The following is a 27,730-nucleotide window of genomic DNA, read 5'->3' as shown; positions in this document are numbered from 1 at the left end:
AATATAACACATCAGTTTCCCACTGACTTAAAGAGGAGAGTTTGGGTTCTTCCAGTTTATCAGAATAAGTCTGCGTGCCAACAGTGTAGTGAATGCAATCACAGTTTGTTTGTCTTTCTCCACTTTAAGACCCTCTGGAAGAACCCCAAACACAGCTGTTAATGGGTTAGGAGGGATTGTGAGTCCAAGACTGTCTGAGAGGTAATTAAAAATTTTTGTCCAGAATAATGTTAATTTGGAGCAGGCCCAGAACATGTGACCTAGTGAGGCTGGGGCTTGGTTGCAACGTTCGCAGGTTGGATCATGCCCTGGAAACATTTTGAGAGTTTTAGTCGAGACAGATGTGCTCGATATATAATTTTGAGTTGTATAATTGTATGCTTTGCATATGGAGCTTGAGTGAATTCTCTGCATTGCTACTTTCCACTCCTTTTCTGATATATTAATTGAGAGGTCATTTTCCCAGTGTCCTCTTGGATCTTTGAAAGGAAGGGATTGTAAAAGGATTTTATATATTGTAGAGATGGAGTCTAACTCCTTGAAATTGAGCAATAATTTTTCCAGCGTGGATGAGGGTGCAAGATGAGGAAAATCTGGAAGGTTCTGTTTAACAAAGTTCCTGATTTGAAGATAGTGAAAGAAATTTGTAGCTGGAATGTTAAATTTGGAACGTAATTGTTCATAGGATGCAAAGACGTTGTCTATATAAAGGTCTCTAAGCAAGTTAATTCCAAATTTTTCCAGATATTAAAACTGCATATGTTTGTGAGGGTTGAAAGAGGTGGTTCTTTTGCAGGTGCCACAGAAAGAAGCTTCTCCGTCTTAAAATGCTTTCTACATTGGTTCCAGATTCTAAGTGAGTGGAGCACAATTGGGTTATTAGTGTATTGCCGATAACGTGTGTTTATTGGAGCACAAAGCAAGGAATACAAAGAAGTACTGCAGGATTTTACTTCTATTGCGGTCCATGCCTGTGTATGTTCTTCTATTTGTGTCCAGGTTCTTATCGACTGTATATTTGCCCCAGTAATAAAACTGGAAGTTAGGTAGAGCCATGCCGCCTTCTGCCTTTTGTCTTTGTAGGGTCGCTCTTTTGATGCGTGGATGTTTAGAATTCCAAATAAATGAGGTTATTGTTGAATCTAATTGCTTAAAGAACGATTTATTAATGTATATTGGTATGTTTTGAAATAAAAAGGAGCTTAGGAAGAATATTCATCTTAACAGTGTTAATTCTTCCAGCTAGTGTGAGATGAAGGGTTGACCATCTATGCAAGTCTTGTTTAATTTTTTCCATACAGACGACGAAATTTTGTTGATAAAGAGCTTTATGTTTACTTGTGATGTTTACCCCGAGGTATTTAAACTGTTCTGCAATGATAAAAGGAAGGGTGTCTAATCTAATATTATATGCTTGCGAATTCACCGGAAAGAGTACACTTTTATTCAGATTAATTCTGAGACCAGAGAGCTTTTGAAATTCTGTGAGTGCTGCTAAGACTGCAGGCACAGAATTTTCTGGGTCCGATATATACAGTACCATGTCATCTGCATATAATGAGATTTTCTGTTCCAGTCCTTCTCTGCTAATCCCCTTTATCTGATCAGTATTTCGACAATGTATTGCCAGTGGTTCAATGGCAATTGCAAACAGCAGTGGTGACAAAGGGCATCCTTGTCTTGTGCCACGCTCTAGTTTAAAGTAGTCTGAGCAAATGTTATTGATGCAAACTGAAGCTTCTGGGTTAGTATACAGTAATTTAATCCATGCACAAATGTTCGGGCCAAACCCAAACTTCTCCAAAATAGTAAAAGGTATTTCCATTCAATCATGTCGAATGCTTTTTCTGCATCCAATGATAATAATATTTCTGGGGTGTTTGATTTAGTTGGTGAGTATATTACATTAAACAGGCGTCAAGATTTGAAGATAAGTGTCGGCCCCTAATAAATCCAGTTTGGTCTTGTGATATTATTGAGGGAGCACTTTCTCCATCCTTCTAGCTATGATTTTAGAGAGTATTTTAACGTCGTTATTCAGAAGTGAAATTGGTCTGTATGATGCACATTGTAATAAGTCCTTATTTTGTTTTGGAAAGACAGTGATTAGTGCTTGGCGAAAGGTTTGTGGAAGAGATTGGTTATCTCTGGCTTCTGTAAATGTTGCTAATAGGAGGGAGCTAGCTGAGCGGAGAATTTCTTGTAAAACTCTGCAGGGTAGCCATCAGGGCCTGCTGCTTTTCCACCTTGGAGTGACTTTATAGCATCCAGTAATTCTGATAATGACAGAGGTTTATCGAGCTCCTCCACACTAATAGCGTCAATTTGTGGTATCTGTAATTTATCCAGAAATGCATTAGATTGTATATTGTCTTCTTTAAACTCAGTAGTATATAGGGATTTATAGTAGTCTCTAAAAGTGCACATTATATTTTTGTGTTCGATGATTTTATCTCCATTCGTGTTAGTAATTACGAGATTGCGTATGCACTTCTTGCTTGTGAATTTGTTGCGCTAAAAGCTTATTAGCTTTCTCTCCATGTTCATAATAATGATGTCTGGATTTGTAAATTAGTTGTTCGGTTTCTTTAGTTGTCAAGAGGTTTAATTCTGAATGTAGAGCCTGCCTCCTCTTATGTAGAGTCTCGCTTGGTAGTCTGGCATGTTCTTCATCTATTTTAGTAATTTCGCTTTTATCTCTGCTACTTTCTTCGCGGATTTATTTCTGTGGGAAAGATATGAGATAATCTGTCCTCTTAAGAAGGCCTTAAGAGTTTCCCAGAGTGTTCCTGCAGAGATCTCAGGGGATGTATTTGTCTCTAGAAAGAATTCAATTTGTTTGGATATAAATTCAGTACAATTCTCGTCAGCTAATAGAAGCGGATTGAGACGCCATCTGCGGGTGAGTGTATGGGGCTTAGTAATTTCAGCTCCAAGATCATCGGAGCATGGTCTGAAATAACAATAGCATCGTATTTACAAGATTTAATCTTAGGCAAGAAGTTATTATCTATAAAGAAGTAATCAATCCTTGAGTAGCAATGATGTACTGGTGAGTAGAAAGAATATGTTCTTGAATTTGGGTTTAAAACCTCCAGGGATCTGATAAGTTGTGATCAGTTATAAACTTTGTAATTATCTTTGCGGTGTTAGTTGCGTTCCCCTGTGGAGGAAGTCTTATCTAAAAGTGGATTTAGAACACAATTAAAGTCCCCAGCCATTATAAGTTTATGAGTGTTCAGATTGGGAATGGATGCAAATAAATTTTGTATAAATTCCTTATCATCAACATTAGGTGCATAAACATTTATCAAAATCATTTTACAGTTAGATAAGTCTCCCATGACCATCACATATCTCCCTTCAGGATCCAATACTACATCTGATGCTACAAATGGTACTGTTCTATGTATGAGAATTCCCACCCCTCTAGTTTTCTTTGTAAAACTAGAATGGAACATTTGGCCAGTCCAGTCTTTTGCAGCCGGAACTGATCCTTACTTAGTAAGTGGGTTTCCTGTAAAAATACTATTTTAGCATTTAGACCTGTTAGGTGAGAAAGTACTTTCTTTCTCTTTAATTCGTGATTCAGGCCTTTAACATTCCAGCTTACGGTTAACTGTCCCATCATGGAGACACTGATTCTGAGTTTTTGGTGTCATATTATAGTCTTAACTGGAAGTGAAATAGTTTAGGTCTTAATTTCCTATTCCCCCAAGAGTTGTTGCCATGCAGCTTATTATTACGTTGATAGTTATAATTATAAAGATTGAGATGATAGATTAGATATAGATCAAGCCTGCTCTCTTTCTCTTCCCCTTAACCCCCACCCTCCCTTTTTGCCTCCCCAGGTGAGGCTAAAACCCACTTCATGCAGTCCCAGTCCTCTGACATACCCAGAGACAGAGCACGTCCAAAGCACATCAAGCCCCCATGCAGTGGCGCTTTAAGGTTAAAAGATAGAGATATCTGTTACCAATATAGTCTTTAAAAGAGGAAAAAGAAAGAAAAGAATTTTGCACTTAATATATATATATATATATATATACATATACACATATACATATATATATATATATATACATACATACATACATATAATCTTCATCAATTTTAGTGCATTAAGATGATATCCCCAGATAATAAACCCAGGTGATGGTGTTAAAGATGTGTCCAAAACAAGCATAACAAGTCTTAATGCAGTAATAGCAATAACAGCAAACCAAGGGTATGATATTGAACAGTCTCATTTAGGGTACACATGAAATAATTAGAAAAGAAAAAAAAAAGGAGGAAAACGTAATTAAGCACAATAAAACACAAACATTTAGCCCTAGTAATACTAAGTAATGATAAGTAATAAGTAAGTAATAATAATATAAGAATATGAGAATATATGCTGATAAAAACCCGTATTTTAAAACAAATAGATCAGACAGTAGATTATTAATCCTAGCTTTATCATTTACCGCCATGACTCACAATTATGTATCAGAATAGTCCGGGATCAGCTTTCTTAACTCATTTTCTGCCTCCTCCTTGCTAGCGAAAACATAGAAATGCCCTGCCATTCCACTTTCAGTTTTGCGGATACAGGAGGCCGATTTGACATTGGCTTGCCGTAGCGCTGTTTAATATTATAGAAGGCGGCGAGTTTGATAGCTGTTGCTGGAGAGAAGTCAGGGAAGACGCGAATGTGGCAATCTTCATATATAATATCTTCCTTTTTTTCCTGAGGAGTTCCATCACCTCTAACTTAAATGATAATCGTTCAAAACGGACTATAAAAGATCTTGGTCGGGGTCTGACGGTGTTTGATCCGCGTGCACGTAAGCCGCTGCTATCTCAGATTCTGCTTTAAAGTCGCCCCCGATTATTTTAGAAAAAAGTTCAGTTGCGAATTTCACCGGGTTTAAACTTTCTCGATTCTCCGGCAAGCCTTCAATTCTGACATTATACCTTCTATTCCCATCTTCTAAAGCAGCCAGTCTGTCTCCAAGTTTTTCTCCGAGTTTTTACATTCGAACTGACATTTACTGCTCTTTCCTCGGCACTGGCAGCTAGATGTTCGGCTATTTCGATCCGATTCGTGAATGTCTCACTAAGATGCTCCAATCGATCAGCAAGCGTGCTCAGTTTAGCGAGTTTTTCTCAATGCGCTCTTCAATTTTACCCAGCACCTGTCGAAGTTCAAGCTGTACCTCTTGACGAAGCCTTTCATTTGCCTGTTGGATTTCCTGTCGCAGACATTCATTGGCCTGTTTCATCTCCTGTTTCCATTCCTGTTTCAGTCTCTCATGTGCCTTTGCCGTTGCTTTCTCATTAGCCTTCTCGCTTTTCTTTATATCTTGCCTGAGGTCAGCGAGCAACACTTTCAGTTCAGATAGCTCAAATGTGCCTTCTTGTACCGTAGATGAAGCAGCAGACTCTGCTGAAGCGGTGTCCCGCTGCTCCAGTCCAGCGTGATTGCGTAACTGAAGCCGCGGACCTCCCGGCCTTTTCCAGTTTCAGGTAATCCTCTCCAGTCGGCGAGCTATCCACATCTGCACTCACGATCGCACCTTCGCTCCCCTTTTCGCTCTCAGCAGGCAACGATGTAGCGGACCGTGGTCCCGAGGAGTCTGTACTTTCGCCCATCTGATCCAGGTCTGTCTCTGAGAGGCCGTATCTCGAACTAGGGCTTGCTGATCGCAGCTTGGATGTAGCTTTAGTCTTCGATTCTTTCGGACCCCCCTTCTTGTTGGCCATGTTTATATGTGTTTACATATACTGTAGCGGTCCCTCTCGGGTTGAATAAATACAGGATATCTCAGAATAATAAGCAAATAATATGAAAAATAGCACCACTGCTAGCGGAGCTCCACTTCAGACGTCCATCTCTCGCATCGGACGAGACCAAGAGAGATGTTGTTTTTATTTTTGATCCTTTACTAATAATTTAGCCCTCTATGGATCTCTGTCAGTGGGTGAAAAATTTCTTTTACAATCGAGAGTACTTAGACTTTACACATTTACATCAAAGTACACACATTTTAATATTTTAAATATTTGATGCAACTATTCTTGCTTATTATGTAGTTCTACTTCATGAAGTATATCGGTACCTTTCTTATGAACACCCCGAATTAGGCCAGCTAATTCAGTCTTTTTTTTAATGTTTATTCAGACTTTTTTTTATTTTGTATGAACTAAAAATAAGAATTGAATACACTTGTACTGTATGTGCAAAAAATGTAACTTATAATAGTTTAAACAGTAGTACATGTGTAGTTATATTTCATATGTCTATTTGAAGTGGGACATTTCCATAACAGGGATGCGTTAAACAAATTTTGGCAAAATTTGAAACCAACCTTGGATAAGATCCTAGTCCGTCACAGAGCACAGTCATGTTCACACTGAAACTCTATCATACTCTGCCAAGGTAACGTCATTATAGAGGCACACACTAATCAGTATACATAGTATATCATGTCAAAAAATCACTGTATATCTGGCTGTAACATTATGGATGTTTGACCTTAACCACGTTGGCTACAGAAAAGCAGCTGCGCTATAAAGCAGCCACATAGGGAAATTACTGTTAACTTGAAATCTTTTAACGGTCTATCATACGGTCACAATAATATTTATGAACAGCAATGCTAGTTTAATTAGGCTTGTCTATAAGAAATTGAATAGCGCTATCACCAAAAAAAAGTCTCATTTTCTAGACATAGAACTGTCTAAATACTTGAATGAACCTTTTGGATGAACGATGAAACCTAATGGTTTATAGAGGTAACCCAAGATTTTTTTCCTCTTTGAAGTCTCGTACCTTCTTTCCTTTTTACTTTTTTTTACATGTGTAAGGACATGCACTTTGAATGCTGATGACCATGATTGAAATTACTTAGTCTACAGGAGGAACATGATTATCTTGTTTTGATATTGCCTGTGACAAAAAGCCTAACATGCAACATAACAGTGTACACACTATGAATTTTTAATTGAATAAAAATTAAGTTGGGTTCATGCTCTCTTTCAACAGTTTAAGTCTGTGCAAATTATCCAACCCAGTGGTGGAGCAGGCAGGGTGGGGGGGTGTTCTACCCAAGCTCCATCCTAATTAGAGGCCCACAAATGTGACAAAAAAAGGCTGTTTAACAACATTCTGGTATATCCTATTATAAAGCCTCATATAAATAATATATATCACAGCATGCAGTTTTTAAGTTTATGACACGTGTTTGGTTATGTAAACGCATAGCTTCACCACAAGACTAGATAAATGGGTAAGTAGATGTCAGGAGCGTTACAGGGCATAAAAAAGTGAAAAAGGGCTCTCTTTTTTTCAGCTTGATTCTATTCACACATTTACTTGCCTTAATCCAAACAACATCTACACATGTTTAACGCTTTAATGATAAGTGCACTAAGAAGAGCAAAGTCATGAGACAGAGAAACATATTGTCAATGAAGAAATCAACCATGCAAGTAACACTGAAAAGACAGCAATGAATGCAGATGAAAACTATCCTAATGAGAGAGAGAGAGAGAGAGATATGAGCATATGCAGCAAGTGATGAAAACGACATTGTCATTTGTCAGTGGCCCATCTGTGACAGTGTGGGTCAGCCCCATATACTGGGTCAGATGAGGACAAACACACACACACAAAGCAAGGGGAGGGTGAAAAAGTGCACTAGTGCTTTTATTAAAACAGTCCAACAACAACAACAAAGTGCTCAAGTAGAATACAGATGCTTGTGGAGGTTAAAATCAGTCAAATAATCCAATAAAATGAGGTTAAAAACAACCACAGGAAGCTGTCTATTAAAACATGAGGCCTGTTGCCATCCGTTAACTGACAACTTCTCAGCTTATCCAAAGCGGACTGTGTGAATCTCACACTACTTCTATATTTTAAGTGTAGAATAAGAGAAGAAAAATCAAAGACCAGTTAATTAAAAACTAGATTAAGTATGAACTAATGTGACTCACTGATTGTAAAACTGGATAGTATCCTCCAGGACTGAGTTTGGAAACCATACTTCTAGGGTAACAAAAGCTGTTGCACCTTAGCAAACTATGGCAAGTACAGTGCTTTATAATTAATTGTATGGAAATATCTGTCCAGATAAGGTCTGCATTTTGATTGCCAGTCAGACACTCACACAGTTATAATAATCTTCTATAGCTAAGTCTACTCCTGGTGCTTTATTTTATTACATGATAATCTTACATTCTTTACATCCTGTTTCAAGATGGAAAGGTGAGCATTTACATTATAGCTGTGAAGGAACAAGTGCTATAAAACCTTTGGTATTGTTTGTTTCCGATTACAGTAATCCCTCACTATATCGCGCTTTGACTTTCGTGGCTTCACACTATCACGGATTTTAAATGTAAGCATATGTAAATATATATCACAGATTTTTCGCTGGTTCGCGGATTCTGCGGACAATGGGTCTTTTAATTTATGGTACATGCTTCCTCAGTTTGTTTGCCCAGTTGATTTCATACAAGGGATGCTATTGGCGGATGCCTTAGAAGTTACCCAGTCAAAGCATGTATTACATATTAACTAAAACTCCTCAATGATATAAGATATGCTTCCCGTGCGGTGCTTGATTGTTTGCTTTTCTATGTCTCTCTCACTCTCTCTTCCTGACGGAGGGGGTGTGAGCAGAGGGGCTGTTTGCACAGAGGCTGTTTGCCTAGAGGATACGGACGCTCCTCTACAAAATGCCGCTTTATCGCAGTGCTTCGGCATACTTAAAAGCACGTATTGGTTTTTTGATTGTTTGCTTTTATCTCGCTTTCTTTTTGACATTCTCTGCTCCTGACGGCGCTCCTTTGAAGAGAAGATATGTCTGCATTCTTTTAATTGTGAGAAAGAACTGTCATCTCTGTCTTGTCATGGAGCACAGTTTAAACTTTTGACTAAAGGGTGTTATTTCATGTCTAGAGGGCTCTAATAATGTTAACAGTGTGGGAGAGTTTATAAGGGCTTAAAATATATAAAAATAACCATACAAACATATGGTTTCTACTTATTTTCATCTATTGCGGGGTGTTCTGGAACGCAACCCACGCGATCGAGGAGGGATTACTGTATATCAAAGCTAGTGGAATTGAAGTGGTTTAAGCAAGGCACGCAAATGAACCATATGATGGATGCTACAGCAGAAACATTTCTAATTAAATTAAACACCAATGTACAGTATAAGAATACATATCAAAAAACATAGTGTTCAGTTTAGAAAAATGAAGTGGTTGTTACAATGTAAGAATGACTGACTACGTCCAGTTGGTTATTTACAAAGGCCATAGAACTTTTTGACTTTTAGAAGTTTCAATTAAGCATACATTATGAATTTTAAAAGAAAATACAGCATAAATGTCGTTTGTGTGCACTGTAACAAACTTGTATCTAAGTTATGCCAATTATGGAGCAGTATACTACAGTATATACAGATACAAGAGTGAAGAAGGAGAAATGCAAGGAAAACAAAATTAAAACAATTCATATTATTATGGCATTTTTCTGTTACCTTTCATTGACATTCACCTATGAGATTACTTTAATAATTAAAAGGTGAGAATTTAACAACAGCCATAATACTTGATTGTATTTCTAGTATGTATGCTGAATAACAGCACACCTATAGTAATATAATCAAGAAGTACTGTACACAGCCTAATTAACACTTGAGAAAGTATTTTGGGTGAAGTCAAATTTAATTTTTTAACAATTGCTACAAGCCTAAATTATTTTATAGTTTACTTTTCTTGTAATTGCTGGTAGAATTTTTTTAATTTAGTACATAGTGTCACGTAACAAGTAGATAAGAATTTATACCCATATTAATAAATATGTATATGTGTTTGCTATCTTTTTTTTTTTTTGTTTGTTTTTTTTAATCTATGTATAAGCCTGTTGTAAGTGAGGACCTCAAAGTCTGTTTTTATTTACATATTTTTTTAACATTTGGTGTGCTAGTTTTTCAGCTATCTGCATAAGCAAAGTGTTGTAGTAAATTTGTAAAGGTATGTATACAAAAGCCAACATTGCTGAATCAGTAGCCTTTAATCCAACATCTAGAATAATACTAGAAACATGACTTGCGCTTAAGTACTAGTAATGTTCATGCTTGGGCAGCCTATAGCAATCCATTTAGAATTCAGTCAAGCCAGATGCCTATTTAGAACCAAAGAAGTAGCATTATGCAGCCTGAGTTTAAAACGTTTTAGCATTGAACAGCCTACGCCTCTTGCAGGAATCTCTGAAATCTCACTAGGAAGGTGCAGTAAATTTCTCTAGGTTTTATGGTATTAGCATGAAGCTTCAAATAAAGGCCTTCTTAATTGGCAGACATCCTGACCAGTCAGTGTCTTGCGAAATGTGACAAGTACCTCCAAACATGTCTCTCTATTATAATAAAAATATCCTGGAGGAGGGATTATGGTGGGTTGGGCTTGGCCCCTTAGTTCTAGTGATACAGATTTGTGTTGTTTATACATGCAGTACAGTATATGATCCTCTTCTATTTGTCCGCCAGAAGTATTGAATTGAACAGATGGGGTCTTGAATCCAAACTTGTTTCAGAAGGGAGTGCTGGTAACCAAGACCATTCATATTTTAATTAAAGCAAATGTAGGTTTTTGTAAAAGCAAGAAAGCCCACTATGTACTGTAAATCTAAACCCATCACTTGATTATACAGGTACTTAGATGAAATTAAAATTTAGATACATGATCTCTTTTCTTCTTAAAGTGAAGAATATCTCACTGTTTTAGTGATGTTTTTCAGGTTGAATGTCATAAAAAGCGTTTTATTGTTATGTAGATCTCTAAGCTGATATTTAAAAGTTTGATTTTTGCCTTTTAATGTCTTTTGCACTGAGCTTTTGAAACTACATTTTTCCCTCTGTGAATTTTGCCAAGCCTCAGACTAAAATGGCTTTGCCTCTCAAGTTTTTTTTTTCTTTACTTTTCAGTGTTATTCAGTTTAACACAGTGGAACATTGAAACATAAATACAGTAAGAAAAGAAGGCATCCAAAAGATATTAGATTTTCAAATTAATAATAAAAAACATAAGCATTTTTGTTTGTTTGTTTCTTGACACTTTTTGCCTCAGTATTCATCTTAATTCATATGTCAATAAACTTCATGCATATTAAAACTGTCCTTTCAGTATTCAGGTGGCACTTAAATTGAGTGTAACTTTTGACTCCCTATAAACTCCATCTTGTGGAGCCACAGTTGCTGCATGATTTAGAGACATGCAGTTTGTGAATTACATCTTTGCCTAATTAAATTCATTCAAAATTTAGATGGGCAACTGTTGTCTTTCTCTGGGATATCCTTTTAAGGTTAAACAGGCTTCCTGCAAGAAGAAGACATTTTAGCATAATTCATCCCAGGGCTTTAAATTCATCCCAGGGCTTTATAGCAGGATTCTTTTAAACTTCTTAACGATGGCAGGGCGAAGAAATATAACTTTCTCTCTTGTACACTTTAAAATGTACCTCAAGGATCTGCATCATGCCTGGAGACAGATCTCATTCCGAAGCTTGATCCTAGCTTCATGCATGATTCAGTTCAGTTTATTTTTGCATTGCTCTCTTCACGGAGTACAAACTGAGAGCAATATAACAAGTTCACAGGTAAAATGCATATATATATTATAAAAGCGACTGGGAGCCCGATCGAATCGTTCGAAACGTTTGTGAAATCCATACTTTCTCCACAAAGAATTGTTTTTTTAAGTCCTTGAAATGATTTTGTTATCATGGCACTTATTTGTGCTGAAAATAGACCTTTTTGGCCGATGTAATGAAGAGCTTCCTGTTTAAACGGGGCTGCGAGACGTGAACTCAGCTCTTCGGCACACCTCATTTGATTTTTTCCGGCAAACAAATTTTCAAGACAAACCGTATTTTACGACTCTAATCAGAGTCGGAGTAATAATTATGTTGGCGTGGTCATTTTAGATCTGAGATTGGCTAAAATTTAAACAGTTGTTAATACCCAGCCGTAATTATTCAGTTTGCCAATAGATATCAGATGGACGGATGCCAAAACTGAACTGCCCAAAGATAGATTCCGACGTACCAAGCAAATGGCGATACGTTCTAAATTACTTACGGTTCCAGAGGTGTCAAAGGGTTTAAGTCAGTCGACGATGTTAGTCCTGGAAAGTACGCCCCACCAAACCAACATTCCAAAAACCAACCGCACTTAATGTTATCTGCTCGAATCAACAACGACTTACTATACTCGGCCGTCCAGCGGCGTCACTGTAGCATTTGAACATTCTTAGCCAATCATGCAATACTGCGTCCACGTTTGCCACATTATGTTCCAACTACAGAGGTAGAGTCCCATTGCATGGTTCTAACTTGTATTGAGTCACGGTATTGACGTGAACACCATGCATACACGGGGTATTGACACCATACATACAGATAGTATCAAATTATATATAAGGATTGCAACTTTCCAGATTACTAATTACATACAGTAGTGCATACACATAAACACACAAGCAGGTTCTAACTGTTTAACATAAATAGACCCTAGTAGTATCTGTTCATTAACATTTGAACTATGGCTAATTTACAACAAAGGAGAGGGAAAAAACAAGTGAACAGCATCCCTGTGGGGGAAAAAAACAAACTCTGGAATCCTTGGTCAGTTATAAGGTAAAATTCAAAAAATAATGTCAGAAAGTCAGACACAGTAACGGACCTGGTGATCTGAGGTAGCTGGCCACCCACCCACTCCTGGGCATTTTATAGTAAAGTGTGTGCTGGATACTGTATTGTGACAACAGAATATTTTCATTCTTTGATTCAAAGTCATCGGGTGTCTTTCCTGATGACAGGAGAACAGCTTTGAAGCAGAGCAGTGACACCAAGTGCCTCAGCAGAATACAAAAACCTAATGGAGGAGAGTTAGTAGCAGTTTGTAAGTATTATAATACTTATATTTTGATGCAGATGACAAAAAGTTCAAAATGCTCTGCTAATCAGTAGCTCTAGTCAGACTATACTAGACTAAAGTAGTGAGTCTTCAGTCTTGGTTTAAAAGCTGTAGCTAAAAGCTCGATCTCACACTGTGTTGAAGTATTCTATTGGCTGGCATCTTGAGATCTTAATGTGTGCTCAGGGTTGTAAGATAAGGAGAAGCGCAGACAGGTAAGCAGAGTCTTGGTTATTTACAGCTTTATGTGTAAGAACCAGCATTTTGAAATCAGTCCCAAGATTAACTGGCAGCCAGTATAATGACTTAAGTGCAGGAGTTGTGTGGTTGAATGTTATAATTCTAATTAGAATTATTTCTGCTCTCCCAGATACTGCTTAGCCCTAAACCTGCAATTGCTTCATCCTGGATATGATGTTAATCTGCATCCAGCCCTGCAAGCATTTTCTCCAATGTACAGATAAAACTTGGGGGATGGTGGCAGGAATGACACTCTAACCACGGTATAAAAAAAAAAATCACACTGTTCCAGTGTGGTGCTATGGTGTCACCCGCTGCACTCGGGTCCCAAACCAGGTGGTTTGTCATGTGGTGAGTGCAGCAATGTGCTATCAGCGGATGCTCCCAACCCCTCTTTCACCTCTCCCAAACAGTATTCACAGTAGGCCATTAAACTAAATTTTCTTATACTTTTGCACAGTCTGTCTGTGCAGTTTTAAAGTCCTGTAGCTCTCCACCTATGCTCTCATTTTTGGCATTCTAATTTTGGAGCACATGTGCTCTCATTTAAGCAGGGCAAGTTTCTATTAGGAATGCTCCAATTATTTTTTTAAGCTGATACAGATCACTAATTTTACATTACAAGAACTAGCAGATTAAAATACTACTGCCAATTTTTTTTTCCTTTATTCTTTTAAGTTTTTTTTTTTTTTTTTACACAAAGCCCCTGTTTAACTTTATATTTTTATAATTAAACTGCACAACAGGCTTTACCTGTTCATTTTTTATTAATACACCATAAAAAAGTCAAACAAATAAAATCTCCTTAAAATTCATACTTGTTTTAATAAAGTATATAGATAAATATTTATCCACAATACATATGGCATAAAAGAAAACAAAGTTTATCATAATTGCAAGCCACAATAATAATACAGTGTTAATAAGATTATACTAGGGCAGTGTTTCTCAAATAGTGGGGCGCGCCCCCCCCCCGGCTCTGTCAAGGGGGGCCCGTTTGACCTCGGGGAACATGCTTTTTTATTTTTCTTTTAAATTTTTTTTGAATTTAGAGTGCACTTTAAATCTTTTCTGTTACATTTAATAAAGCTATTCTTTGTTGTAAATTGGTCCATTTTTCTTTCATTTTTTATTCTCTTATACGTTAATAAGGATACAGTGTTATAAAGAGGTGTACTTATAACAATTTTATAGACAAATGATACTATTTATAGTCGCGCAGGGGGCGTGAGATGTTTTCTTCTTCCTGGGGGGGGCATGACAGAAAATAATTGAGAAGCACTGTACTAGGGTAACGTGTTTAACAAGTTTACACTTAAACATAAAGTGTTGGAGTGGTGGCTTGTTCCTCTCCTCTCCACACACAAAACAACACCTCTTTCTCAGTTTATTACTCCACTACAGGAAGTTCCTGCTGGAAAACTATGTGCGTGCTTCCTCAGGACCATCATACCTTGGAAAAAAACATTTTTTGAGATCAGCCAATTTACGCTGGCGATGTTACTTAGAGTTGAGGCAGACAGGCACGCTGGGGTGTTAGAAAGAAAGAGACAAATATTCTCTCAACAACGATCACGCTCTAACACCAGCATGCCTGCCTGCCTCTCCTGATCTGACTCTAAGTAGCAGCGCCAGCGTAAATTCACACCCGATCTGATGCTGTTCGTTTTCAAATAATATTGCATTAGTGTGATGACGTTTTGTGATTGGTACTATTCATGTCATAAAATGATTTCTTAAAAATGTCACATATACCTACGTCTGTGTTTTTTTTTTGACATCATACACCATAAGGTGCATACTAATTCTGCGTGAGCAGGAACACTCAATAAAACTGAATAAAAAAAATAAATAAAGTGACGGTGAGATCCCTCCAGATCAGAGAATGTCCAGTTCCATTGCCTCAAAACACTACTCACATCTACAGTTTTTCCCAGTTTCAAATAAAAACAAACAGCGTCAGATCCCTAGGACGGTAGTATGTATCGTGATCGTGAAAGAATAAAAGTGAAAAAAAAAAGGTAACTTTTACCTTTTACAAAAGAGCCATCATCATTTGTGCTTACATAACTGAAATATATCCTCACTGCAGATATAAACATTTATATCTTGACCACAACTTATCTACCTAGCAATACTTAAATGTCAGAAAGAGATTACAGGAATCCACACCTATTACCTAAAATTTAACCAAATGGGAAAAATCTCACCACTCTTTCTAGGCCAAAATAAAAAAAAATGTAGCTGATTATTTATTTCCAGACCAATCCCATTATGGAATTGGTTCAAAATTAAAAATACATAATTCCAGCATGCTTTAAGAGTGCAATAATGTGACCAATCAGCTATGACTTGCAATAGATTTAATTTGCATTGTGACATATTTAAATGCAAGAGTTAGAAACTATAGCAAGGTTAATTTCTTTTTAACACGCACCTTATATAGCCCCAATAAAGGAAAGTAATGTACATAACTATGTTTGTGTGTCCATCCATTTATCCTTCTTCTTTCAAACTGGCTTATCCGGTTTAAAGTCAAGTGTCAATCCTATCTGCTATGAGTGGGGTGCCGTGCCTGCACACATCCATACTTAGTTATATGGGCCCCATTGTGAGTCGTCTGGTAATTTAATTTGCGTGTGTTTGGGATGTGAGAAAAAAAACTGGAGCATCCAGTGAAAACCCCATGCACGCAATACAGATTTAGCAAGTAAATATCTAGGCAAGTTTCAAACCAAATAACCATTACTGTATCTGATGCTTGTCTAATGGTGATGCAAAGAGCTGCCCCATAGGTTTATTCTAAAATAAAATTTATTTAGTTATTGTCACAAAATTTCCTCAACAGTGTGTGAGACATTTGTGTGGTTCATTCATAATGCTTTGAAGCAAGGCAGATCTCTCCAATGAAGCAATGTTAAATGTGTTAAAAGAAGAGCATAATTGCAGAAACAGTTAGAGGAGGTATTAAAAGCCAAAGTAATGTTCATTAGTATTACAAACTGCGGCATATGGCTGACGTCTTTACGCTGGAAGGACCTGCAGAGGAAGCGTATCCGGAGCATTACCTCTCGTGGAGTTCTATGTGGTAGCCCCCCTGGGTTGGAACGGTGCCTCGGTCTCCCGCAGGGCTCCATGGGAGCTGGAGTTTGGTGCAGCTCTATTGGATTCCGTGGGCACTGCCAGGGGGTGCTGCTGCTGATCCCTTAATTGCAGCACTCCCAGAAGTGCTGCCGATGTACGTCAACGAGCAATTGGAGCACTTTCGGGTGCCTTATAAAAGGAGCCAGCAGCCACCACTCTGGGAGCCAGATTTTGGTAGAGAGGATGAAGCTTGCCAGGAGGTGTGGACGTGGATGGAGAAGGAAAGAGAAAGAAAACGTGTTTGGTTTATGTTGTACTGTGCTTGTGAGTGTGCTGTATAGGTGGGAAACTGGAGAAGGCGTTTCCCACAGGAAAAGAAAGAAAAATGAAAAGAGTGTGTTCTAAACTTGTGTCCCACGTCTGTTTGTCTCAGGTTGGGCAGCTGGGGTGCCCCCCTGGTAGTCCACACAATTAAAATGTGGCAGATGTAGTGAAAGCTCACACAACATATGTTTGATTGCTTTTAGGAGCGAAATGGATAGTCTTAAGGTATGAGTAATTACTCCAGCTACCAGCGTACAGTTCAATGGACAATTTTCCATTATTAAACAGTCATAGTGAATAACAAAGTCTGACTACACATGTGTAGCACCTTTAAAACAACAGAATAAAGACTTTTATAGAATTTCTGAACTAACGGATTAGTCTTCAAATGTTAAGTTTGATTTCACAGAGGCTGTCTTAAAGTTTGGTCAAATGTAAAAAAGGAGGAAGAGAATTGGAATATTAAATCATCAGGAGTTTGTGACATTTTAAATTTAACACAAGGTAAATTCAGGCTTTGTATCTTGGAGAATTTCTAATGTATTTAGTATAGTAATGTGCAATGAACATACACTTTCGCTGAAAATAAAATAACTGAGGAGCTGATCACATGTCAGATGTTGGCAGTGATGACAGCTTGGTATAGTGGTTAAGGCTTTGAACGTCAAACCCTGAGCTTATGCTCCAATTGAATACAAAAGAAATGTAACCAATTGTATATCAGATGTTGTAAGTTGCCTTGGATGAAGGCGTTAGCCAAATAAGTAAATGTGATATAAAAATGTAGCCATCATAGGTTTGAATTTGAAACAGTGATCTACTAGATTACTAGATTGAAGAATTTGTTCCATGTGACATTTATCATTCATGTGTTAAAGCCGTCAAAAATGTAATAGGAAAAATAAACAGTCATTTATTTCAAGGAAAAAGATATTTGTTTTCTCTGTATCCTGATAGCTTTGAAGCAGTTTAAATGAAAAAAAAATTTAAAAAATGCAGAATAATGTAAGTTTTGGCTTTTGAAGCTTAATTGACAGAAGATATGGACAGTGACTAAAATAAAGTTTAGAACATAAATGTACATATTGTACATACCTGAGTATGAGGCAGACTATTGACAACAAGACTTGTTCATTATTTTCTTTGTAAACTGGTTTCAGATTTGAGACCCTTTATAGTTTAAATCTCTGCTTTTTATAGATTTGAGTCACCTTAATGGTATACATATAAATAATCCTATAGCAGTTAATAATCTTTTTAATGTATAAGTGGACGAGTGACTTATACTTATTGAGTACAGAGAGCATGAAAAACTTTGACAGGTTTATTTATTTGTTTATTTTGATAATTACTGCACTATTAACAGCAGTGTACTGTATTATATGTCCTTTAAAATTAATTCAACATCATTTTAGCTTGATTTCCAATTATTTAATGTGCTTGGATTTAGCTTTGAAACTGTGGAGCCTGATAGAGGTTATCTGCTAAAGAGAAAAGATGGTATGGTTAAAGAGAAAATAACACATTCAAATAGTCTATCTTGGCATAACCATCCTAAAAGTTGGATAGAATATTTTGGTACTCTTATACTTATGACTGAAGTTTTCCATAGGAACAGACTGAATAAGAAGAAAATATGAAGTGGTTCTGTTTTTCAGTTCACTAATCTGCATTATCTTAAAAGTAATGCATATTAACCTTTAAAGAATATATGGTAACACTTTACATTGAGTGTCCATAATTACACTGTAACTGCTATGTAATTACCTGTATAAGTACAGTGTAACTATGAGTTATTACTCTGTACTTATTGTGTAATACAAAGTAACGTTATAGTTAATTACTCGGTTGTCATTGTTATTCCACAGTTTATATAATTACAATGTAACAATTTATCACTGATCCAAAAACAAGTGTACTTACATAGTTACATTGTATCTGTACTTTCAAAATGTAATAAAAACATCAGGGTATGTAACTACAGCTATGTAACATGTTCCATGGTCTGGGAAATTGTAATGGAGAATTGCTGTTAAGGGCTGTTGTTTTGCATTCTTTACTACAGAGAACATTATTAGGCACATTTTGAGAATTTTTGAGAAGAGAAAATAAGTGGTTTCTGCATATATATGCCTTGTACTGTGCATTTCTGTATGTGTAAAATTCACACATTGTGATATTTTCTTTTCGGCTATAATATCATTTGAATCAAACCATCACTGTCAACAGAAATGTGCAAATTAGAAACCCTTTGACTTGATCTCTCTTCATGGTCACACCAATCCAACTTATTCTTGTAAATTTAAATCCAGTCTTCATCTTATAAGCTTTGCAGGCACAAGCAAGCCTAAATCAGTGGAATGAGTAAGCTGGAAAGGCATGCGTTCATTATCACTTTTTAAATTAATAGCATTGAAACAATGAGTGTGCTCATTGTTAAATGGCTGTCCTTTCTTTTTCATAGGTGCTATACCACTTATTTGAAGAATATGCTGGCATCGGCTCAGTAACGTTTTTGGATGTTCTACTAGGATTTATCTGCTTCTTTGTTGTGGCCCTGGGAGGAATTTTCGTTGGCCTGGCATATGGACTTCTAGCAGCATTTACTTCCCGTTTCACCTCTCATACACGTGTTATTGAACCTCTGTTTGCCTTTCTGTACAGCTACATGGCTTACTTATCTGCTGAGGTTTTCCACCTTTCTGGCATCATGGCGTAAGTTTTTCTTTCTAATAAACATATGTTTTGGTAAAGTAGTTTTTTGGGCTTCACTGCCATCTTATCTGCACATTTTTCCCCATCTGCTCTACAAGAACTCTGCATTTCCAAGTAATACTGAACCACATGTCATCTTTGGGTCTGCTTATCACATTACGATTTTCTTTGTTCCTAACTCTCACTTGTTGTATTTTAGGTTAATCGCTTGTGGTGTGGTGATGCGCCCCTATATAGAAGCCAATATTTCACATAAATCCCATACCACCATCAAATATTTCCTAAAGATGTGGAGTAGTGTCAGTGAAACTCTCATTTTTATCTTCCTGGGTGTGTCAACGGTAGCTGGACCTCATTCATGGAACTGGACGTTTGTAATCTGCACACTAGTCTTTTGTCTTGTCGCACGAGTTCTTGGTAAGAACTAATTGAATTGTCTGAAAATTTCAGTTCTATGTAATTCACCCAATGTTGTTGTGAATTTCATTTTGAGTCAAGGCTAATTACAGTTATGAACATACACTATCAACCAAATATGTCAAAATTCTAATGAAAGGTTGATTTCTTTCTGTAATTGTCTACTCATTTTCTCAGTATATTTAATGTTTTAAAGGGTTATGGATGTTCTGGAAATAATGTATAATACATAGGAAACCTATCTATAGAAGATGGTGCTTTCCTCATAGGCATGCACACATATATTTTAACACCAGGACAGTTTACAATTGCTGTTTTATTTCATGCGTTTAGACTGTAGAAGAAAGTCATTGTCTCATAAACAAGATCCGGAAACAAACACTAGAATGCTTCAAGGCTGTAATGTGTTCCACTGTGTAAATATGTTTCAGACAAAACATTTTTGAATTGTGAGAGTAGAAACCTCTATTTTGTCAATGTAAAATGGAGTAAACTTTTAAACCAGCCAATGTTTTCTGCAGCCATGTTTAAAGGCTAAATTAGTCAAGTTTTATACACATTTTTTCTGCTTTTTGACAGCTGTCCATCCCCTTTCTTGAAAATGATATATGTTTTTCTAAACAGTGATCAGTAACCTTATTTAAGTATGTTTAATGTATTCTTAAAGTTTTCATAAAAAATTGCAGAATGTGGCTGAGCTTGTGAGGAATTATTTTATACATTTTCTTATCTGAAACTGGCCTGTGTTTGTTTTTTATTCTCCTTTCAGGTGTTGTTGGATTGACATATATCATCAACAAGTTCCGTATTGTGAAACTTACCACAAAGGACCAATTTATTATTGCTTATGGTGGCCTGAGAGGGGCAATTGCTTTCTCCCTGGGCTACTTGCTCCCTCCTGACCATTTTCCAAGAGATATGTTTCTGACTGCTATTATCACAGTTATATTCTTTACTGTGTTTGTGCAGGTAAGTAAAATAACTTTATTCTTTACATTTGAAAAGGGTTAAGGGCTTTCCTGATCTTGTAAACTGCCTTAGGTAATGATGTTTTTGTGAAGCAAATGATTATACTAGTAGTAATTAAGCATTGCATTCTGCAAATAATTTATTTTTTCTCATGGAATGCATAACAAAACTGTCACAATTAGAACATATAGCAACAGAGAAGTTTAAGGAATACTAATGTCTTCAGGAGCAAGTTAGACATTTGAACTAATGCAAGATAGATGGAGACAGAAACCATTCTGATTTCCTAAGGACCAATGGGAATGTGAACAGTTTCAATCACAGAATGTGAAAGATGTAAAATTGAAATTTAATCACGCTTCCTGGCAATAATGTAAACAAACTAACCAAGTGAGAAATTTACTGCTTTGTAGCAACTTTCATTCAAAGTGTTAGTCTCCAAGAAGGTTTGCATTAAAGATGAATACAGTACACTCTGATTTTAGAACTCTTCATCGTATTTTTATTTTGTTACTTTTAAGGGTATGACAATTCAGCCTTTGGTGGACCTTCTGGCTGTGAAGAAAAAGCAGGAGACCAAGCGTTCCATCAATGAAGAAATACATTCACAGGTAAATGCTTTTATTTATCTATGTATGTCTGATTTCATGCCAGTGAACTGGATTTGACATTGAATTTTTAACAGACCTACACTTTATCCTTGGCAAAGTACCACTTTTAAAATATATGTGTATCTTTGATTCTATCCCAAGGAAAACTGGATCAACTTTTGTTGAATTGATGTAAATGTGTATGTGACGTCCATGTTGGATTCAGCTGACACATTCCCTTGAATCCGGAACATTGATTGTCCTTGACCGTGGGTGGACTGAGGAATGAGGAAACCTAGCACACGTGTTGATGCAAAGTGACTTGTGCTTATATTACAAACTGTGTTCATCAATAAATAAAGCACAGTGCCCTCTTCTTTAAATAAATAAATAGATGCCTTGCTTTGGAAAAAGTGCTATTCATCAGTGCTAATCCTTTTAATTCTCATAGTCAGTGCCGTTATAAATCAGCCTTTCAGACGTGTTTCATTTTAAGAGACACAAACTTCCTATTTGCAGTATGCAAAGAATTTTGTGATTAATTGCATTAGTTATAATTTCAAGTACCAGACTGGAGTATTTCCCCAAAATTTCATATGCAGTAAATTTAAATACTTTTATTTCTTCCATGTAAGTGAATGTTTGATGTTGCGGTCAAAATTTCACTATTGAGTTAAGTTCAGATTCTGATTATATAATTGTCAAAATAGAGAGGAAAACTGACTTTAGTATGGTGTACTAAATATTTACTAAATACATAGTGGTAAATAATCGAGCATTGACACACAAAGAGGTGTGTCAAATTTGGAGCCTCCTGTATACTTGAGAATTGGCTGCAAAATTCAAAAAAATGTTGAGAAAATGGTCTTTACAGATAAGAGTCCAAAAAATAACTGCCTAGGTTAGTAAACATGGTGGATATATAGTGGAACAGCAGGAAGAGGAGGGATCTTGGGACCGGAACCAGAAATTAGGTCATCGGGCTGCAACTTCTTGGAAGGCGAAACCAGAAGTGACATCTTCTGGGGAGGAACCAGGAAGAAGGAGAAGGAGATAAGGGAAAGGATTAATGTACTCTGCCACCCCCTGGTCTGGTCGGGAATTGCCTCCTTTTGAGTCCTTTAGCTGCCTCCCATGCGCACATGTGATGTAGCCAGTTGAGAGAGGTTTTGGGAAATGTACAAAAAAGTAGATTGTACATGCCTTGTATATGGATCATAAAGTTGTTTATTAATCCGTATTAATCATTTAAGGTTTAGTTGTAGATTTAGGTGTTATTGGAATTTGGGATTTGCCATTGTCTCCAAAGTCTTTGACTTTTAATATAAATAAAATCTTTCCTGCATGTATTTTTTGTATTGTATGGGTTTTATAGTGTTTTAGACGAATACTTTGTGAGAAAACAACTTATTTTATATATATTTTTAGTTTTTTTTTTTTTTAATCTACCTCAACAGTTTCTGGATCACCTCTTGACTGGAATAGAAGACGTCTGTGGACATTATGGACATCATCATTGGAAAGACAAGTATGCTCAAAAACTGGAGATTAATTAACTTTTCATTCAGTCCCGTCTCTCATACTGATTGTCAATTGTGTTCTGTTTTCAGAGAATATATTGTAAACTTCAACCCTGTGATGTTTGTTCATTAATTTTTCCAAATCTGCTTAGTACAACACATGGTTGTTAAAATACAAAGCATATCCAGAGAGGATGTAGCAGAAGATAAGAACCTCATTGCGCACACTTACTCAGGATACCTATGTATTTGCATTTACTAATCATCTTTTAACATATGAATTAGTCATTTTGCTATTTTATAAAGCTTTGTGAAGTCTATCTACCTGATTTGTTTCTTCACTGTTACTTAGGAAGAAGCCCAAGTCATAACCATCATGAGGACTCAATCTGCATACAGTGTATATTTGGGAACCTAGTAATCAGATAATTTAAAATACCTCATATTTTTATTGTGACTGAAGAACTATAAATCTCAGGTGTTCCTGATCCATCCCTGTTCTGAACCCAGAATAGATGCCAAGGACGTTACAGTAAATAAAAAAGAAAGGGATAAACTTAAACAGAAGTATACAGTAATTCTACTGTGGCGATGCATAAAATACCCAACCTCCCTTTGACACCCATTGTGTTGGGGGCTTCTTTCCAATAATCTGTCATTGCCCACCCTCCATCCCAGGGATCCCCAACTGTGTTTCTGGAGGACTACAGGTTTTCATTCAAACTCTCTTCTTAATTAGTGCACTGTTTTTGCTGCTAATTAACTTCTTTTAAATTAGTTTAATTGACTTTTTTTTAGGATTTGTTCCCCTGAATTGCTTCATTTCTTTCCTTAAATGGCACCCAAACAGAAATGAAATGTGAAGTCAGTGTGCCAACAGAAAACCAACTAAGTTAGGGGCTGAACTCCAACCAATTCCACTCCAACCAGTTACTTAATTAGGCTCTGATTCTTGTTGTTAATTAAACCCATTCTTTAATTCCATGGCTTGTTGCTGCTCTCATTGTGCAATAACATACATTTCCAAATTTGCTTTCTCTTTTCTAAGAGCACTGTTAAAATGTTCAGTAGATCAGCATTCCTGAGACTTTCACCTTTCTTTGTTTTCAGATATTGTATGATTGACACAATTTGCTGGTTTTGGTTCATTTTGTATCTCATTATTGTTTGTTAATTAAGGGAAAAGAAACAATTATGGGGTCTGAGTCTTCAAGAGCAAGTCAAATAAAATTAATTCAAAAGAAGTTTAATTAGCAGTAAAAACAGGTCACTAATTAAGAAAAGGGTTAGAATGAAAACCTGCAGCCACTGGGGCCCTACAGGACCAGAATTGGGGACCCCTCCTCTAATCAATTACTTTAATATACTCAACTGACAACGATCTGACTATATTGATATTTTAAGACAAGTAACTGTTGTCAGTGTAGCCAGTCACTTATGCCTTGTCAACCAACCCAACCTCTGTCTTGACAAACACACATATACTCAGAAGCCTGGCCTAAGCCAGGTCCATAACTATTATATAAAAAACATAAAAGAATATACGGTACATTTGTTGATTGTTACATTATCAACTTCATTAACTTGTTTGATAGAAATGATTACTATGATTTGATCAATTAAGGTTTCTTATCTTTAATGTGCAATATTTTAAGTATTTAATTCTTTATCGTTGATTTTTATTTCCATATCCAGTCCATATTTAATGTGCTCTCACTTCTCATTTAAGACTCAATCGCTTCAACAAGAAATATATCAAGAAGTGTTTGATTGCTGGAGACAGATCCAAAGAGCCACAGCTGATAGCTTTCTATCACAAGATGGAAATGAAACAAGCTATTGAGTTGGTAGAAACAGGGGGAATTGCCAAGATTCCATCAGCAGTCTCCACTGTTTCAATGCAGTAAGTGTAGCTGTTATTTCAGTGTGTATTTTCCAGCCATTTTTTCATCTTTTATGTTAGTAATTCATATTTTTAGATCTGTCATTGAGACATTTAAGTTTGTTAAACCTTCAAAAAGTCTGAATAATGAGGGATACATTTAGAAAGACATTCTTTTGTGTCATTTTGAACTTGACACAAAACACTTTATTTTGAAGAGGGGAATAGCAGACATGTTTTTAAAATTAGCTTAATGCACATATACCTGTACTGGATCAAACTTGTTATAGATTATTCTTGTTATTTTGTTCTAATTCATATTTATACCCAGTTGGCAGGGTGGTAGTGTGGATAAGCAATGCTGTGCGAATTTGGGTACACAATCACTGCCAATTGGGAATTTATGGGTTCTCATTTGTTGTTTTCTGGATATTCAGATTTTAATCTAATATAGAAAAGATGTGTAGTCTGTGTTAAATGGAGCTTCTAAACTGGTATTATTCAGAACCTTATGTATTGTAATTTTAGAAATATCCAGCCCAAGCAGAAAGTGGCTGAACGGGCTCTCCCACAGCTTTCAAAGGGGAAGGAAGAAGAAATACGAAAGATTCTTCGCACAAATCTTCAAAAAACCAGACAGAGGGTAAGAGGCAGAGCACTGTGATTAAACATTGTCTAATGTATGCAAGCAATTTATCAGTTTACATTAAATATTTCCTGTCATTAATGTCCCCTGATTTTATTGTTGTTTTTATATTTGGGCATGCCCGAGTTAGATAATTTCACAGCAAAAAGGAGCTCTCTTGGAAGAATATATCATTTTAATATGTTTGTCTTTCATTCCTTCTACCATTAGTTTATCTGTTTATCAGTCACTACAGCACTAATAGAGAGCACTTATTTTCTACAAATAGTTTTAGATCTTATGTGCAATATAGAGTTGCAGAATTTGTATACTTGATTTACAGCACTCCTTGTGCATTGTTGCTGCTTTTACACAATTTTTGTGTTCTTTTTTTAGGGAAAATGTACAGTATGCTTAGTGAAACAGCAAGACAACTGGCCTTCAGGCAACTGTCTTTGTCATTTTTCCTTTTTCAGTTTTGTGCCAAAGGTTTGCTAAACCAGTTGTACTCTGAACGAGCTCTGTCTTGAGAGTTTGTCTGTGTGTGTGTGTGTGTCAAGCGGCCTTTTGTAGAGATTCTCTTTAAGCTATGGAGTTCTTTCTCACTTATCTTCTGAGTGTCTAGTTCAGCAGCATACTGTAGTTTTACATTTGCAAAGGTCTGAAATATTAATCTCCTACACAAAAGAATTGAGAAATGAAAATCTACACTCATTGTTACCATAATCCTTTGTGCATCACCAGTCACTTTGCATTCTATCGATTCAGATTCACTACATGTGGGAGCTCTAATGTTTATATGCCCCTATAGGAAGACTTGTCTCTCAGGAGGCTGAGCTTACCCCAGGTTAGCGTGCTGCTCAAATAACAATTCAGATTTCTCTTCATCTATATTGAGAAATTATAACATCTTGTATTTTAAAGGAATTTATTTGGGGACCCAAGACAGTCTTTTAAATGTTAAATACTCAGTTTGAGTTTGAAGTATAGCTGTTTGTAACAAGAGCCAATATGGTTAGTGTGAAGTTATGCTCTGGCAACACCGGATGGGTTTTTTCTTTTTACCACCAAGCTAGCTTAAAGAAGGCTTTATCAAGTGCCAGGCCCCTAACACAAGATCTTCCAGTCACATGAGCAGTTGGCAGCTGACGAGCAAGCACACCCAAGGAGGAGTAGGGCAGTCACATGCTCCTGAGCTGCTATTAGTGCCATCATGTGTCTGGAGGATCTCCTGTCCGGAGCAGTTGGTTTTGCAAGCCCATTCATGAATAAATGGGTTTTTTTCTTTGTGTGTTTTTTTTTCTTTTTCTCCAGAGTCATTCATTACATTTTATGGAGGAATGTGATGACTTAAAAGCTACGTGCACCTCTCTGGTGTTCATCGTCGTTCAGGGGTTAACTTAATGGGCTCAAACCTGTGCTGTTTACTTTTCAGCAAGAGGCATCCTAATTATTCAAGTGTAAGCCAAAGCAGAAAGATTTACTTTACTAAGGTGGAGTGTTATCCTGTATGTCTGGTGGGGGATTTAGTGGATCCACCCATGATAAATTGAACTTCTTATTGGCCGAGCTGCATGGGCCTCAGGTTCATTGACGTTTAACATGTAAATGTATCTTCCCAGTTGTTTTCGGTTTTTTTCCCTAGCAGTTTTTCACCTCATTCCTTTATGTGCCCTATATAATATATAAAGAAATGTTGCAATAATTTTATAATCAATATATATATATGTATGAAGTACTGTATATGTCACTGACTAGTTCATAGACTACATGGGTCTGACCACTGTTGTAAATGCAAAATCTAATCTGCTGTATCAGAATATAAAATAAATACAAAATTTAAATTTTTATACAAAAATTGAAGTGTAGTGACTCTTTGTGTGTGTGCGTGTGTGTGTGAACAAGCTGTTAACTAGACAGTTTCATCACTAACTGGCACCCAGGTTTCAGCACACAGCTCTCCTTTGTATTGGTTTGGGTTGGTTTTGATCTGTTGTTTATATGGCCTCTTGTATAGTAACAGAACACTAAATTAATTATTTTTATAAAGTCATTGTCTTGGATTTCAGAAGTGCACCTCAGAACAAATGCCATTGTAACCAAAATTAAACCTGCAATGATGCAAACTTGGATGAGTGACTTAATGCCTAACACTTTCAGAGCATCAAAAGAGGATTCAGGTTTTAAGACTGGAACATTTCTGAAAGCAGGTCAGTATTTTCAAACCTAATTTTATCCTGGTTGTGATTTCTTAGAAGTAAACAGCATTGTATCTTTCAGAAGGCATTAGGACTTTCTGAGGTTCTGTGTAGTGTGTTGTACTGTGTTAGCCATTATGAATGTGGTGAGAAGTTAAGCAAAATGACACCTTTTGTTGGCTAATTAAAAAGATT

General features: G+C 36.5%; 1 protein-coding gene across 1 annotated transcript in view; it reads left to right on the top strand.

Annotated features, from left to right (window-relative positions):
* slc9a1a (solute carrier family 9 member A1a) overlaps positions 1-26,741 on the top strand; it is an 88,374-nt gene extending 61,633 nt beyond the window's left edge. Inside the window, exons 3-10 of the mRNA XM_039739352.1 lie at positions 19,084-19,334; positions 19,534-19,751; positions 20,521-20,720; positions 21,242-21,331; positions 22,768-22,838; positions 24,560-24,733; positions 25,241-25,355; positions 26,652-26,741. Coding sequence (XP_039595286.1) covers positions 19,084-19,334; positions 19,534-19,751; positions 20,521-20,720; positions 21,242-21,331; positions 22,768-22,838; positions 24,560-24,733; positions 25,241-25,355; positions 26,652-26,741 — 1,209 coding nt within the window. The remainder of the gene's footprint in view (positions 1-19,083; positions 19,335-19,533; positions 19,752-20,520; positions 20,721-21,241; positions 21,332-22,767; positions 22,839-24,559; positions 24,734-25,240; positions 25,356-26,651) is intronic.
* The last annotated feature ends 989 nt before the right edge of the window (positions 26,742-27,730 follow it).

This window comes from Polypterus senegalus, chromosome 17 (genome assembly GCF_016835505.1).
Source record: "Polypterus senegalus isolate Bchr_013 chromosome 17, ASM1683550v1, whole genome shotgun sequence".
NCBI classification, from domain to species: Eukaryota; Metazoa; Chordata; class Cladistia; order Polypteriformes; family Polypteridae; genus Polypterus; species Polypterus senegalus.
The sequence above is the reverse complement of the archived record's forward strand: the minus strand, read 5'-3'. Positions and strand labels throughout refer to the sequence as shown.